The sequence below is a fragment of the Accipiter gentilis genome, chromosome 16, assembly GCF_929443795.1.
Source record: "Accipiter gentilis chromosome 16, bAccGen1.1, whole genome shotgun sequence".
Taxonomy (NCBI): domain Eukaryota; kingdom Metazoa; phylum Chordata; class Aves; order Accipitriformes; family Accipitridae; genus Astur; species Astur gentilis.
The window spans coordinates 7,622,959-7,639,248 of record NC_064895.1 but is presented as its reverse complement, the minus strand read 5'-3'; the positions used below and the strand labels follow the sequence as shown (position 1 = coordinate 7,639,248).

The window sequence follows — 16,290 nt, the reverse complement described above, 5'->3', positions numbered from 1 at the left end:
TAAACAGCAAAAAAGGTAACTTTTCAAAGTAAATGTCAACATGAAATAACTTCAGCACTTCAAATTGCATGTGAAACTCAGTCTATTTATTGTCAGATTGAGTGCTAACAGTCTTTGATGAAAAATTGTTGAAAAGCATTAAAGGCTTATTCCTTCAGGCTTTGTTCAAATAAAATTGTCACTCATGTCATATGACTACAGGAATAGCCACTTTGTAGTTACTGGTAAATGTAAAATGCTGCTCACTTTTCTAAAGCAAGGCATTGCTTTGGGCCAGGTTGTGATCTCAAATACTTTGTCAGAGATCCATAGCAAGCACACTGGTTATTAAGCAGCAATATATGCGATTAATTTGAGCAGGTTTTATAGAGATGTTCAGGAGTCAAAATAGGAGGCCCTCCTATTTGTCTAGTCTCCTCTAGAGCGCTTTCATAGAGCTGTCCATCTATGGAAAGACTTCTCTATTATGAAAGTGTTAGAAATTGGGGCATGTTTTTTCCTCCAAGCAAACCACTTGAAACTATTGCAGATCTGTATTAACTTCTGGGCTGCCCTCTATCCATTTGTTCAGTTCTTTTTTTAAGGAGGCTTTTTAAAGCAACTGCCTGGGGACTGAGAAATGTCCTGCCAGCTCTGTCCTTCTGCCAAAGCCATGCTGACTGGGTATCCAGGCTACGCACAGAAGTACTATTGCATTTTTGTGATTTTTAGAAGGGTATGGGGATAGTGATGTCAAAGAAACCATAGTGTTTCTGAAAGGGAGAAAAATAAAATATATTGCCAGGGTTTCTAAAAAGAGCTGGGCTTTTAGCTTCTTTGAATTCGTAGTTTGAGGACATTCACCCAGAGATATTTTAAGCATCACCAATACACAATTTATATTTCAAAATCAGAGCAATACTTGAGGTATGGTTGTAGTCTGTTTATGCATTGCTTAGATGATCTGCTGCTACTACAGCAAAATTCTGGCTTTCAAGTGACTTCTCTGCATTTGCACTACTTTGTGAAGCTCCTTTGTGTTGGGAGAGACTGCAATTTGTAGGATTCCTCAAGTCTTTGTGCTTCTCATAGGACACAATGTTGAAGAAAAAAAGGATATCTGGTACAGCTCACAATTTTGAAGTCTCAAATGCTTTCAGAATAACAATTTCTGTTGCTCTCTGCAGTGTAGCCCTGGAAGACATTGCTTAGGTAGCTGGGATAAATCTGCAAATTGGCTGAAGACGCTCTAAGATAGGGCCTGAGTTCTGTGTTACAGCTCTCTGGAGACACATGGCAAACACAAAAAGATAAAGCAGAGTTCAGCAGCTCTAATTTCAAAGATACTCCTCAAAGATATCTCTAGAAAAATTACAACCACATAGCGAGGGTGCAAAACCCTTTAAGGGAAGAGATAGACAGGATTGCCTTTAAGGATTTGACAGGGCTCTGAAGGTGTAAGCTCTATACTTCTGACCAGTTCTGTGCTGCAAATAAATACCGCAGGACTAAGGTTTGCTTAGTAGCACTTGGTTGAAATTGTTTTTTTACTTAGCTTTATTTGACATGTGTCATAAAAAAAATTGACTTCTTATGTTGAAAGTACCTGTGTGACTACCTACCTGTGATACCTTTCTTCAGGACATAGCCAGGCTTATGTGCCTTTTCTGTTGTACAGGTTGCGAACACAAAGAAGGAGACTGTTTTCAAGTGGTATAAGGACGGTTCTGGGATTGACGCTGAGGTGCCTGATCTGCAGCAGGGACAATGTCACCTTAGTATTCCCAGGGTACAGTATCACCTACTGATTAGAATTGACAGCTTCTGCTTGACACGCTGTAGATTTGCCAGGCAGAGCACTAAACCAGCTATCATGATTTCTGTGAACCATTTTAAGAAAAAGCATATTTGCTACCCTTCAATTAGCTGGTGAGTAACTAATGCTGGTAAAAGAGTATCTATTTTTGTTATCAGCTCAGACAGTTCATGCTTAAGTTGCTTCAGTGTCCGTAGGTGAACTCTATCTCGTTAGTTCTTATTGCTCCTTAATTTATCAATTTGTTCAAGCACCTCATTTCTGACAGTGTTTCAGTTTTATTGCCTAAAATGAATAGGTTTGAGGTATATGAATTCTTAAGATTTATCTTTATGCAAACAGGACAACCTTACTTGGGTCTGAAGCCTTAGCTTGCATAGTTGCTGCCTTTGTCAAGTGCCAAAACCTCCCCGGATCGAGTTTTTCTGCTTTCAGCATAATGTGCATTCCATTAAATTTATGTATTTATTTATTGGTTTCATATTCTTCTAATTTCCTTCCTTCATTTCACTTGCAAGAGGATACTGACTTTCCAGTGGCTTCATCTTTCTTGACTAGACTTTTTTGGGGGAGGGTGGTTTCTGCTTGTCTTGAATTGTTCTTGTTACTTGTCATTCAATTATATGATGCTTCTACTATGATTTACTTGCTTGTGGTCTTGTATAAGTCAAAGACTCAATTAAATAACCTCCCATTTATATATAATTATTTATATATTTTTCCTTTAGGTTTTAAAATAAATTAAAATAAACCCATCCCAAATAAAAACCCCTGCTGCCTTTAATGCAGTATCACTGTGTTAGATTTTAGAATGTAAGGGTAATGATTTCATTATTTACTTAGCGTAGATATAATTTGACTACAGTTGCTGCTTGAATGAAAGCTACTGAGTTGATATCTGGACAGTTAAAGGATATAGATCTGTTGTTATGCTTTACATAGATTGATTCAAAAAAGTAATCATTTTGGTTGAAGAAAAATTTAATTTCTAAAGTTTGTGTGTGTTGAAGTTACCCTCTGTTACATCTTACTACGCTACTTGTAATTTCTACTGACCAGGATCAACTCTTTTTGGAATAAGACTAAAACCATGGTTTCTCAAGGCAGTTGAACTGAAATCAGAATATGTTTTAGGCTTAAGAACTAACTACAGCTCCATGAAAAACATGCATAAGCCATTCATAGTTTCCATCTCATTTCTGGAAAGATTATTTAACCAGAATGCGGTACGATGTAAGCTGTTTGATTCAGAAAATCATGCAGGGGTTGAGCAAATGTTGTACTATTATCAAGTTTGTCAGTAAACATCTTGTGTTTTCCTTGTAGCTGTCTCGCAAAGATGAAGGAGTTTATAAGGCGACAGTATCAGATGATAGAGGTCATGATGTATCTACTCTTGAATTATCAGGAAAAGGTAACATTTAGTTTACTATATTGAAATGATGATCTCCATATGTTCATAAGAGGTGTCAAAGATCTATCCTTGCAAATGGCAAGTTAGCAAACATTTTTGGGGTCCTTTGCATTTCATTTCTTATGTTATAGAGGCCTGAACTGCAGATCACCAGTTTAGGAGGGGTGATACTGGTCATTGTAATGGTTACTCTCTAGTACTCTGACAGGCAAGAAATGAAGTAAGTTTCTAATCAGACACCCCCTTTTATGTGAGATCTTTTGTAGAGAGCTCGCTCTCTCTCAAATTTGTTAAGCTTTAATGTCTACAAACCACCCTAAAGCACCAAAGTGCTGAATATGTTGATGTGGGTCTGTCTGTGGGGACTGAGAGTTATTTTGATTGTAAAATCATAAAGCTGTATTGTAGGTTAACTCCAGTAGGCAGCTCAGCCCCACATAGCTACTTGCTTCCCTCCCTGCCACCAACCCTGGTGGGATGGGAGAGAGAGCTGGAAGGGGAAAAGCAAGAAAACTCGTGGGTTGAGATAAAGACAGTTTAATAGATAAAGCAAAAGCTGTGCATGACGGCAAAGCAAAATAAGGAATTAATTCACTTCTACCCATTGGCAGGCAGGTGTTCAGCCTTCTCCAGGAAAGCAGGGCTCCATCACATGTAATGGTGACTTGGGAAGACCAACACCAAAACTCTGAAGGTCTCTCTTCCTCCTTCTTCCCCCAGCTTTACATGCTGAGCATGACGTTCTATGGTCTGGAATACCCCTCTGGTCAGTTGGGGTCAGCTGTCCCAGCTGTGTCCCCTCCCAACTCCTTGTTCACCCCCATCCTCCTCGCTGGTGGGGCAGTCTGAGGAACAGAAATAAAATGCTTTCACGCTGTGCAAACACTGCTCAGCAATAGCTAAAACATCCCTGTGTTATCATCAACACTGTTTCAGTCACAAATCCAAAACACAGCACCATACAAGCTGCTATGAAGAAAATTAACTCCATCCCAGCCAAAACCAGTACAATCTCCGCCCCTCATTCCATACCATTTATGTCATGTTCAGGAGTCACACTATCCAATAGATCCTCATTAACCACCTCCTCCATTCTTGTCCTTTGGTACATACACAGACATCATTCTCTTAGTCTACGGATTTTCAAGTAAGGGGTATCCTGACCACTGGAATAAACAAAAGGTACAGTAGTTCTCCATCTTATGGTCAGGGGTCCTTCCAGAGACTATACTTCAGGTATGGTAAGATGGTGCTGTGCTGCAGGTGTACAGTGAAATGCCTATTTAGAGAATTCATAGTGTCTAATTCTGTGAGTCCAGGAAGCTTTGAAAATGTCAACCAGCAAAACCGCATGAACTGCAGTGTTAAAACGAACAGTGGGTCTCCTAAATGATGGAGTTAGCCTTGAAACGTAAAGGATAAACAGAGAAGTTTAGCATGATTGGGACCCTGGAAGACTGCATATTTTATGTGGCAGGTTAGTTCAAGCTCAGGATGCATTGGCATTCAAATGAAAATAAATGCAAATAGGGGTAAGAGAATCTAGTCTAAAATGCACTGATGGTAGGCATTTAAATAAGGCTTCATATGTTATCAGATATTACAGTAAGCTACTGTAATTCTATGTATATTTAAATTTGTTCAGTGAAAAAAAAGTTAGTTTACTTTTGAGTCTATAGCAAAGACTGATCTGTTGCCAACATAAATGATTTTTACTCAACTTGGGCAGAGAGAGCTTCCCTGGGCATCTTTGCTTAGGTCCCTCCAACTAAGCCGAGGTGAACCTGGATTCATCCCACCTGCATGTAGACATTTGACCCAAATAATGAATATTATTTGCTGGGTGCTAATAGAGGGAGAAAGGCATGTTCAAAAATTGACTCAGTTTACCAAAGATCTTAACATTTTTTTTATTTTTGGCAGGTTGGGGAATTACCTGAAATAAAAGGAAAAGATGAATGTCAGACTGAGTTCTTAAGCAATTCATGTCCTCATGTCAACATGCCAGTAGAAGCATATTGGAGTTTGCAGACAGTTACAGAATTGAATCACGATTTATTTTAGCAGAGACAAAAAATGTGCAGATACAGATCAATACAGACCAAATATACAAGTAGTGTTTTCTGAACTTCATGCATTTCGCTGTCTTCCCTATTCATAAAAATTCTTCAGCCTTGAATATGCATTCTTCAGGTTTTGGTGCTTCTTTCTTTCTCTTTCCATCTTACACAATGACACTGAATAGGATTCTTCTGCTGTGAAAGAGTTCCCTGCTCTTCTGCTGTTATCTCCAGGGTTCTCCCCTTCTGCAAACCCATCAGCTCTGTGATATTTCAAAAGCTTGATATGATACCCGTTTTCTTTCACTTGCTGTTGAAGAGGTTTACATTTGTCAAATGCCAACCTACAGGGAGCAGGTGAAAACTGTTTTCACCTAGAATGTGATAATTTCTCTTTCCCCTGCACTCTCCTCTGAATGTGAACTATCTAGTTTTAATGACCTTTTATTGTTTCTGGCCTGAGGGATACAAAGACAAAGATTTGACAGCAGACAGCTGACTCCAGACACAGCAGAGATACTGAGTGACACAGCACAGAATTCATATGTTGTACACAGTCAGTCTCCAATTTGTCCCATACACCTGTTGCAATTTTAATGGTTTTCTTTGCCTAAGGATGTGAAGATTTCCCATATTGCTTTAATTAAACTGAACATAACAAAGCTATATTGGGATTGGATTTTGATGGCACATTTTCTTTTTTTTTCTTTCTTTTTTTTTTTTTTCTCTTCAGTGTACGATGATATAATTCTGGCATTGAGCCGAGTCAGTGGTAAGTAAATGCTGTCTTGGATTTTCACGTAGGTTTTTAATGTTAAAGTCATCTGAGCCTGAGGCAGAAAATTTTTATTGTAAGTGGGAAATCTCTGAGAGTCATGATGCTTATATTATTATGGACATGTTATTAAGTTTCTGAATAGGCAGTTGACCTTGCTAATTGACACTATTAAAAGGGAACAAAGTATTATTCCACCTGGCTTGTTTGGTTTAGATACTGTGACAATGTTGTAGCAATAATTTTCTTCGGACATCCCACTGGTAATTGAACCTTGATACAGAGAGAAGGAGATTCTGATCCTGCTCCCAGTGAGAAGTTGCGAGTCATTCCACTGAAAGAAAAGGGGGTGCACAAGAATAAATTTTTTGTGCAATTAGAATCATGACACTACTGTTTCATGGCAATTACATGACTAGCTTATTGTTTCACAATGGATCTTGCTAGTCATAATGCTTGTATATGACAATAAAACCATAAACTCATACTGAACTTATACCTGATATAAATCAGCAGATCTCCTTTGAGACGCATGACCAATTGTCTCTTTGTGGTAGTTGAAAATCATGGCTCACATCTTGAATTTTTCTTGTCCTGACAGTACAAGTAGTCCATTTGACTGTTTCCTGTTCATTCCACTATCCTGTTTGATCTGCACATATTCTATTTTACGTAGGTAAGTCAGCCTCTCCACTGAAGATCCTTTGCACTGAGGAAGGAATAAGGCTCCAGTGTTTCTTGAAGTACTACAATGAAGAAATGAAAGTTAGCTGGTCTCACAGGTAGATGAGAATATTTTTTTCAAATTTATTTCAGAAAAAAATTCATCTTTATGTTTTGCTATTTACTATTCTGTGGCATTCATTTAGTAACTGGACCACATTAATTAATTTCTCTTTACAGCACTTCATATTCTCTTTTCACATAGTACATACAGTAAAAGAAATTTTAACAGACTTGTTCAACATGTATCCGGAGGGCTGTAACAGCCAGGAAAGAAGAAACTACAGTATTCCAGCCTCTTATTCAACACAAGACTGTTTGTTTTCCACTATATCATCTCATTGGTTCAAAGATAGCAAAATACTCGAGCATAGTTTTCTACTCAGGGCTGCCCTTTTCTTTAAATGGATGAAATTCTCCTCCAATACTAGGTGAATAGAAAGGATGTGCTCTCACAGTTTTATAAAAGCATGTATTAAGAAAGGATTTTTTTTTCAAACTGATACAGTCTTAAGTAACCAAAAATATTTTGATTCTGTTCCTCTTCTTTGAAGAGATACTCAGTGGAGCACAGAATACTTCAAGAATAGCCCTCAGAGCTCACAATATGACCAGAAATAAGCTTTAAAGATCCCAATAGTCTTCCACCCTCACGTTACATTAATCATTGACTGCAGAGGCACTCTCTTCATCCGTGTATTTACAGTTAAATGCGTCCTCAAATACTTCGCCATGTCAGGCCCTCATTTGTTTGAAACCACAGAGGTAAGGTTTGGAAGGATTTTAAAACTCTTCAAGAGGTTTCAACTTTCACATTCCTTGATGGCCTACAGAGATGACACAGTGAACTGGTCTGACTTGGACAGGAAGAAGCTGGTTTATCAGCATGTTGTCATAATTTTGCAATGCTGCCCAGCCTTGGTTTCTATGAATACAGGAACACAAGAAAAGTGTCAGTGATCATCAGGTTCAGGGAGCTCAAGAACACTTCAGCAAGCATGTGCAGCTGTAGTCATAACTCAAGCTTTGTATTCAGTAAGTTCTGCTCCTTTTTCAGTAAATATGATACTGATATGATGGAAAAGAAAAGAAAAATATTTTTTGCCTCTGCTTTTTACTGTATTTGCTTGAGTTTTAAAAGTGACTTAGTCCATTCTACCATCCAGTTCATAGAAATGTAAAACTAAGAATGACACATGGCTAATAAGGAAACATCCGCGTGCATATTTATATTTACATAGACACCTTCCTCCTCCTAATATTTCAGATTTTATAATGTCTTGCACATTGATTGTCTTGAAGATCATTGAACACAGATTTTGAACAAATAAAATTTCAATTCTTCCATGAATATCAAGGTTATAAGCCAGAGTTATTAAAGCTTAAACAAAGACTAAAACAAACAAACAAACCAACCAACCTCCCCCAGCATCTCCAAACCTCCCTGCTCTTTTAAATGGGGTTCTAGCAAATCTTTTCTTGGAAAAAATGAAAGGCTAGACAATACATGTTTTGTTTTGTTTTTTACCATTGTCTGCACATCATGAAACATACCATGTAAATTTCTAGCTAGCTTTGAATTATCCATTGTACTGCATAGCAGGGAACATAATACAAGTCCTAAAGCCAGCATGCATCATCCACTCACGGCACACTGGGGAATATTATATGTAGTATTTTCTAATGCACAGTAGTTTCTATCCAGGTATCTAATTTGGTACACTGAAATCAATGTAGTCGTCTTACAGAAAGGGAAATAGTAAAAATTCCTTTTCCTCATCAGAGTAACTCTCTAGCTATGAAGCAAAATCAGCCCTGTCTGGGTGAATAAAATAAGTGATCAAAGAGAAGCTAATGCTGACTTCATCTATCAAAAATTCCAGCTAAACATGCTTGGGGAGGAAGGATGAAAATAAATATTCCTTTAGTTAATGAGTGAAAGAGGACACTTTTCAAACCATTGAAAGTGGTCTGGTTTGCATGCTCTCATTAAATAGTTTCTTCTATTTCCACTCTTCATGACAGCTTATGGACCAGAAGAACCCCTGATGTGAATCAGTAGGGCATTTCTTATATTCTTAGCTTTGGAAGTGATGATAAGTCAATATAATGCCACTGGTTTTTAAATACCTGTTTATTAATTGTCTGCAGTTAGAAAATTCGCTTCTTGTCTTGTTCTTAAAAAAACCAAAAAACCCCCAAAGGTGTGTTTTGACTTGATGCAAGAATAATAAATTCTATGGAAAACTTTTATTGTTTTCTTACTTGATTTTTGAAGTTAATGAAAAATAAAGATATTTTTTTCTCATCAGAAAAGGTTTTTTGCCTCTAGTTTCCTATTCTGATATATTCTATGTTAGTATGTATGAAGTGTACAGAAGTCTAAGGTCATGCACCATTTTCACATACAGACATGAATGTGCATATAAACACAGATGATTGTGTGTGTGGAGAGAAGGAGAGTGAGAAGCGGGTGAACAAATTAATCTTTGGAATGAAAGCTCAAGCTAATTGTTTCAAAGGGTTTCATACCCCCAATAGGAAGAAAAGAATCTTCTGGGAAGTTGCTCCCATTAGTTGCAATTTATCTTTAGTTTAGGAATAGTATGTTATCCTTATATCCATCTTTTTATCCATATATCCTTATCCATCCTTTTATAGATGACCTCCTATGGAGAATATACATGAAAAGAATGTTCAAACTAATTTATTTTTTTTATTATTATTATTTTTTACCCCAGGGAATCTAAGATTCCTTCTGGTGAAAAGATGAAGATTGGAGGTGGAGAGGATGTTGCCTGGCTGCAGATAGTTGAACCCACTGAAAAGGATAAGGGGAACTACACCTTTGAAATCTTTGGCGACAAGGAATCCTACAAACGCACAATTGATCTGTCTGGGCAAGGTAAATTTATAAGACCATGTGGTAACTTTTCATGGATTAAACAGAATTTACTGGCAATAATCAGAGGAATGACAGTAAAACCAGAAAGCCTTTGGTCAGAACCAATTGTAGTTTAGTTGCACAACTGTTATGATTTTTTTAGTCTTGTATCTGTTTTCACCACCAGTGGCATTGGGTTTCAGGGATTTGGTTTCCCATTTCGCTACTGTGTAACCCTGTACTGATTTTAAAAGAGCTTTAACATGAGTATGTGTTTAAATGTTTATACTGAGCCCAAAGTGCAAGTTATGTTCATGGACCATAGCGCTCTCAATTGGTTTTTTACAGCTTTTGATGATGCATATGCAGAATTCCAGCGACTCAAGTAAGTGCTACATCTTTTGCATTTTAATGCTGTAACAACAGCGTCATTACTTACAGAAAACAAAAATTATTAATCGTTTCATTAATTGCATTATTTATTTCTCCTCCTCTATTCCTCAACAATTTTAGGGCAGCTGCTTTTGCTGAGAAGAGTAAGTTTATTTTACATTTTATCAAAGGTGTTCTACAATGTAGTCTAGTGTTCTCTTTAAGGCATCTGTCACGATATGCTGCCATAGCTTTCAGAGTTTTGTGGCTGCGGTAATTCCCTGTTAGCACATAATACTGCAATAATAATAGTATTTTGTGGATTTATTTGTTTCTAATTCCAATGGAAACCCACTAAAAGCTTTACACATTTTGCAAGCCTCCACTGTATCTTCTTGTGTCTGCAGAGGTTTTGTGGCTGTGAGCTTCTGGGTGTCATACAAGGAGATGTTGACTCTGAAAGCTGCTGTTGATACTGAATATTGAGATCTACCTATTAAGTACAAAATTACCTGCTAGTGCCTGTTGGGCAGTGCTGCTGAGACACTGACAGTGGGGAAGCTTGTTACTGTTAGGTGCTGTAGGAATTCTGGTACTTTGATATCAGTTCCCCTGGTAATGACAAGATGCTTCTGCCCACAAAGAGATTGGCAGAACAAATTTTCCTTAGATCTTAGATACCACCAAGATGCTAAAAGCATCCTTCTTGCTTTGCTCTGTGCCCAAAGCACAAACTGTCAATCTCAGCTGTAGCTTCAAGGTTGTTGTATGTATCAGTTTAGAATGCTATAGCACAATCTATGCTAAAAAAAAGAGGGGACCATAAAATACATTGAAAAGAAATAACACAAAATATCACAAAAATTGTATTATTTTACGCCATTTAACCAGGGACTACAGTTTGTTTAAAGATAAGTCCAAACCAAAGCTGCGGCTAATATGATACCATGTTATAAAATCAGTAAGAAATGAATAATTGTGAGGTCTAAACTTCACATGGTCCACATATTTTTCTTTAACTCCTAGATCGTGGTAAAGTCATTGGTGGTTTGCCTGATGTCGTTACTATAATGGATGGGAAGGTAAGGCTAATTTTTGTCAATGAGTCATTCTGACTGGTGAGAGGTTTTCTTTGATGGCAAAAGGGAAGGGGATGAAGATGATTTTGTAGAAGCTGAAAGCAGAAGGAGGATAATTTAAACTACCAAATGGTAGTCATTTAATTGAGATACATGCAATTTCTAAGCAAGCACAGGTACCATAAGCTGACTATATGGAGAAGGCACAGCCTGATTCAGACCTTAGGCAAGCAAGGTCAGCCTCAGGAGGAGCTGGTCTTGTACTGATTATGTAGAGGCTCTAAGTTAACTGCAAACTCAAATCTGGGCTGCCTTTCAGCTCTGTGTACTGAGCAGAGCAGTTCAAGGGGAGAGTCTACTCCTGCCCTGTAGAAGAAACTGAAGAGGCAGGAGGAAGCAGCCACTCTTTCAGAGCCAGTATAACAGAAACAAAAATCAGGTCCCATTCTCCAGCATGCTAGACATAGGCTGTTATGGCTGGTAAGAGTAAAGGAGGGTAAAGAACCTACCTGGGCCAAGGGGCTAAACTCTCCCCTCTTCCTACATATTGGCAGATAGCCTCATTAAAATATATAATTATGGGAGATTGAAGGCCTGTGAATACACACATTTTTTGACATCAGTAATAACTAAATGCCCAGATACAAAGTCAAAATTGGTCAGTCTTTGCAAAGTCCCTTCCTAGGTCAGCTTGACTGGTGGCGATGAAATTTCATGATTCTGACTGACTGGTGTCCCTCACTGGGATTTTTGTCATGGTGGAGCAGGACCTCATGCAACCTCAGGCCAAACTCTCTGGATACTAAGACAGAAGGACAAGACTATTTGAGCTGCTGTTAGTCCTTACAGGTGTGAGGAAGTAATGGAACTTGGTCTCTCCATCTTGGGCGTGAGTGCCAGACTCCAGACACCCAATCCTTCAGTCCAGGAAAGACAAATTCTTTGCATTCTTCCCATGCAGACAGCAAGTTCTTGTCCTTTTCTCCTGAAGCAAATAATCTTCTATTGGGTAGCCCATCCTTTCCTATGCAGAGAAACTTAGGTCTTCAGTCTGGAAGAAAAATAACTGAAAGAGAACAGGGTTAAAAAAGAAATCTGCAGTATTGTGCACGGTGCAGAGGAGGTACTTGGAAATGATTATCAAGCACTTACAGCACAAGAACTAGGGAATGCCTAATTACATGGTCTTTACAGGCTTTAAAGAATCAAAAAGAAGTATTTTTTCAAGTAGTTCATAATTAATTTGTGCCTTAGTACTTTAGGCCAAAATAGATTTGGGTCCAAAAAAGAAATAGGTAATATCATGAAAGGAAGTCCAGCAGGGGCCATTAAATACAACGTTCTTGATACAACTTGTGCTTATAACAAGTTTAAAAGCCACCAGATTTTGGAAAGTAGGAAGGTATACTGGGAATAGGATCACACTATTCATCTTCTGTATTTTTGTATGCTTTCTTAAGCAGTTGCCTTTGACATTTAAAAGAGCTAGATGGACTTTCATTCTGACTGACTATAGCAGATCGGCTCATGAGCCAATGTGACTCTTACCATCTGCTGGCTATCCAGAGCATGTTGATCAGGCTGTTTACAACTCTTGTATGAAGTGCATCTTCAGACACTACAGCTATGTTGCTCTGTGTGGAAACTGTCTTTCTTATCACCAGAGTAGGAGGTTGCACACAACCCTTCCAAATTTCCATGTAATTGTCCATTTTCTGCATATCGAGGAGCAGTCTCTTTAGAAAGATTGGGGAACATGTGGTCCTTGGAGTGGATGCTGAAAGCTGCTCAACTCTGGACCAGAGAGAGATGACTTTCCTCTTGGCCCATTCCTTTCTTTGTCTCTAATGGGTGTTCACATGAGGTGCCTTCTTATTGTGGTGGTCAGAGGCACCTCAGAGCAAGAAAGCTAGTCTTTTGGGAGGTTAGGTGTAAGTCACTCTATGAGCAACATCTTAAACCAGTCTAACTGTAAGGAAACAGCTTGGTGAAGTCACTCCTGACAGCATGCACAGACGAGCTGCAGTTTCCTTATACAGTCATGCCCTAAAAACTACAATCTTAAGTTAAGGAAATGCTACATAGTGCATTTCCAGAAGTCAAAGGCTTCAACAGAGACCTAATCGTGTGAGGATTAAATAACAATGCGTGAAGAGAAAATCTCCGATGCCTGAAATCAGACAAAACAAAATGCATCACAAGGCAGTAAAACATTAAAATCACCTCTAAATTAAATATGAACAGGTACCATGCAAAAGTTGTGTAAGTACAAGTGTGGGAAGTAACTATAAAAAAAAAAAAGAGTGGAGAGTTTTCCTCATGCAATGGGATGGTGTAACTACACAAATATATGGACACGAGACAAAGTTTTACTAGTGCTTCTTAAGAGAATATAAATGATTTTAGGTCACATCTATAATTTAATAAATTAGAACAGGCCGAAATGATCTAAAATGACTGTGGAATAGATCTGTTCTCTAGTAAATTTTTAATGTTAACTTATTAAGACTTGATTAATTATTATGAATTAATTATTAATTGCTCTTAAATGAGGTTGCTTTTGAGCGCAATAGTAATGAAATGTTGCCTGAGTTACAGAAAGGAGAGTGAGTTTTAAACTCACACTATTAGACATCAGTTTGGTTTCCCAAAATTTTATTTTTGTGTTTGCATCATTACTCCTTTAAATATTTTATAGTAAGGCTAGTTCCTCTAGGCTCTTAGTTAAATTTACGTCCTACATGGTATCACTTCTTTAAGAGTACTCACACACTTAGGTTGTCACTAGATTGGACCCAGTGCATATAAAATCTTCATTCAACATTCCCCTCTGACTTTGGAGGCATGTAGCATGCAAGACTACTTCTATTTGTGAACATACAGCACTTCTGATCACTTAAAATTTCCTCCTCTAATTTTTTTTCTCTGTGTTATATCACACCTATTCAGTCATTATCATTCAAGAAAAATATTGCACAAAAACATGCACATATGCACACAGACAGACTTTCTCTGCTCCTTCTGGGTCAAGATTTTTCAAAACCTGAAGGGGCATATGGAGGGGAGGGAATATAAGGAAGCATTCTGGTAGAAACTATCAGTTTTGGGTTGTTCATTTTTTTTTAATCCCCCCCCCCCCCCCCCCCCCCCAACACAATCATGCATATGTGAAATTTTTAATATGACTTTTAATTACCTAGGGCAGAATTTTTGGCAGAATGAGTTTCAAGCAAAGGTGGACAAAGTAGGCACTAATCAATGCAACTTCTCAAATGATTCTATCATTTATTCTGTCATCACTGTACCTAAATACTTAAAGTTTACGTAGATATACATATGGTGGCCAAAATGGGGTTCAGCAGTAGCTATATAAAAATTTGGATGAACAACCATGAAAATTTTGTGGGCTTCTTCAATCTCCTTCTCTTCAATGGCCTACTAGGTCATTTCAGCTATTCTCTGAATAGGTTACACACGCATGTAGCACTTTTACAACATTTATGTATTATTTATTCTTCATGAAATATTTCCATTTTACTAGTCAGCAGCACCTGGAATCAATGTCCAATGATTCATGTTATGTAGTCTATTTTTAAGTGATTGTTTTTTTTTTTTATCATCTCAAGCAATAACCTCAGGAGGCCTTGGCCAGAAAAGATTTGCTCAGTTCTCCTCCCCGCTGTGTACAGGGAAACTTCAAGGATGTTTTTAAACCTATCATTGCCTGAACCTCATGTCAGATTAATGGGTTGTCAGGAGTCTCCTGCAGGCAGGACTGCAATGACAGTCCAACTTACCATCTTCAGACACTGTTACCCCGAGGCTATTACTGCATCACAGTCACTGGTAAGATGGTGGAAAGACTGAATCAAAGAAAAAAAAATTAGGAACTCTACTTTTCAGTCCTCAAGAACATGATACCTGCCTTACTTCAATTAACTAGGAATAAGAAGTGCCTGAAAGCCATACTGAGAATGTTCTGGTTAAACAAATCTGACTGATCCTCAAAATTACTTCTTTTTTCCTCCCTCAGACGCTGAATCTGACCTGTACTGTATTTGGAAATCCTGACCCCGAAGTGATTTGGTTCAAGAATGACAAGGCCTTTGAACTTAATGAGCACTATGTGTTTTCACTGGAACAAGGGAAATATGCCAGTTTAACAATCAAGGGAGTGACCTCAGAAGACTCAGGCAAATACAGCATCCATGTCAAGAACAAGTATGGTGGGGAAACAGTGGATGTCACTGTAAGTGTGTACAGACATGGTGAAAAAATGCCTGAAATTAAGCCTGGCCAGCTTGCAAAACCCAGGCCGATACCACCATCAGAAGAAGTCCTCAAGCCTGAGGACAAGGCAAAATCCGATAAGAAGTAAAGGTTGACAACTACGTTTGACAAACAAAATAGAATACATGAGCTGTAGTTGAGGTATTCCCCCATGTAACTAGTTGGTAATGTCCAAAGGGAAACTGAGCTTTTAGGAGTTTGCTTTAGGGAGGTAGCTGTGCTATGGTGCTGTACACATCTGCAACAATCTCACTTGGAATACACGTAATAGGGTGGGACTTACAAATAGCAAAAAACCAAATGCCTGCCAGACGTTCCCATATGCAATGGCAAGTTGCACAGACATACAGTAAACCTCCATTTCCCCCTCCCTAATCTTCCACAAAAAACCCCAAACGTACCCAACAACCCTCTGAGAACAAATGTCCCATCAGTAAAGGTAGTGAACTGCAGTTAGAAACATATTCAGAGATGGTTCCTGCTTTGCTCCACACACAGTCCCTTTGGCTTTGAAGCCTCTGATCCTTTAAGTCTAGTGATTAGTCTCTAATTAGTAGTGATACTGTTGTTTTATAGCGTGATGTTATCTTTAGTAGACTTTTACAAATGTTCACTGTTTACTCATTGAAGCATAGGTCACATGGTTGCATTTTGGTTTTCTTGCTTTGTGCTAATAAAATTTTAAAAGTCACCTTTGTTACTCACTGCTCTGAATCACACCTAACTAGTTCTGTTTACTATCTTTCACTGTTTAATTATTGCTTATTGCAAAATTTCACAGCTGGTAGCATGCAGACTATCGACTTTCAATAAAGAATGCAAATTAGGGTTAATCACAGTCACTGGGTGGCACCTGCAACAATTTTTACTCTTTACAATACACATCAAGATGCAAGCT

General features: G+C 38.2%; 1 protein-coding gene across 1 annotated transcript in view; it reads left to right on the top strand.

Annotated features, from left to right (window-relative positions):
* MYOM2 (myomesin 2) overlaps window positions 1-16,033 on the top strand; it is a 74,222-nt gene extending 58,189 nt beyond the window's left edge. The window contains exons 29-37 of the mRNA XM_049818658.1: window positions 1,658-1,768; window positions 3,122-3,209; window positions 6,003-6,041; window positions 6,721-6,826; window positions 9,509-9,672; window positions 10,000-10,036; window positions 10,165-10,187; window positions 11,050-11,105; window positions 15,136-16,033. Coding sequence (XP_049674615.1) covers window positions 1,658-1,768; window positions 3,122-3,209; window positions 6,003-6,041; window positions 6,721-6,826; window positions 9,509-9,672; window positions 10,000-10,036; window positions 10,165-10,187; window positions 11,050-11,105; window positions 15,136-15,480 — 969 coding nt within the window. The 3' untranslated portion in view covers window positions 15,481-16,033. The remainder of the gene's footprint in view (window positions 1-1,657; window positions 1,769-3,121; window positions 3,210-6,002; window positions 6,042-6,720; window positions 6,827-9,508; window positions 9,673-9,999; window positions 10,037-10,164; window positions 10,188-11,049; window positions 11,106-15,135) is intronic.
* The last annotated feature ends 257 nt before the right edge of the window (window positions 16,034-16,290 follow it).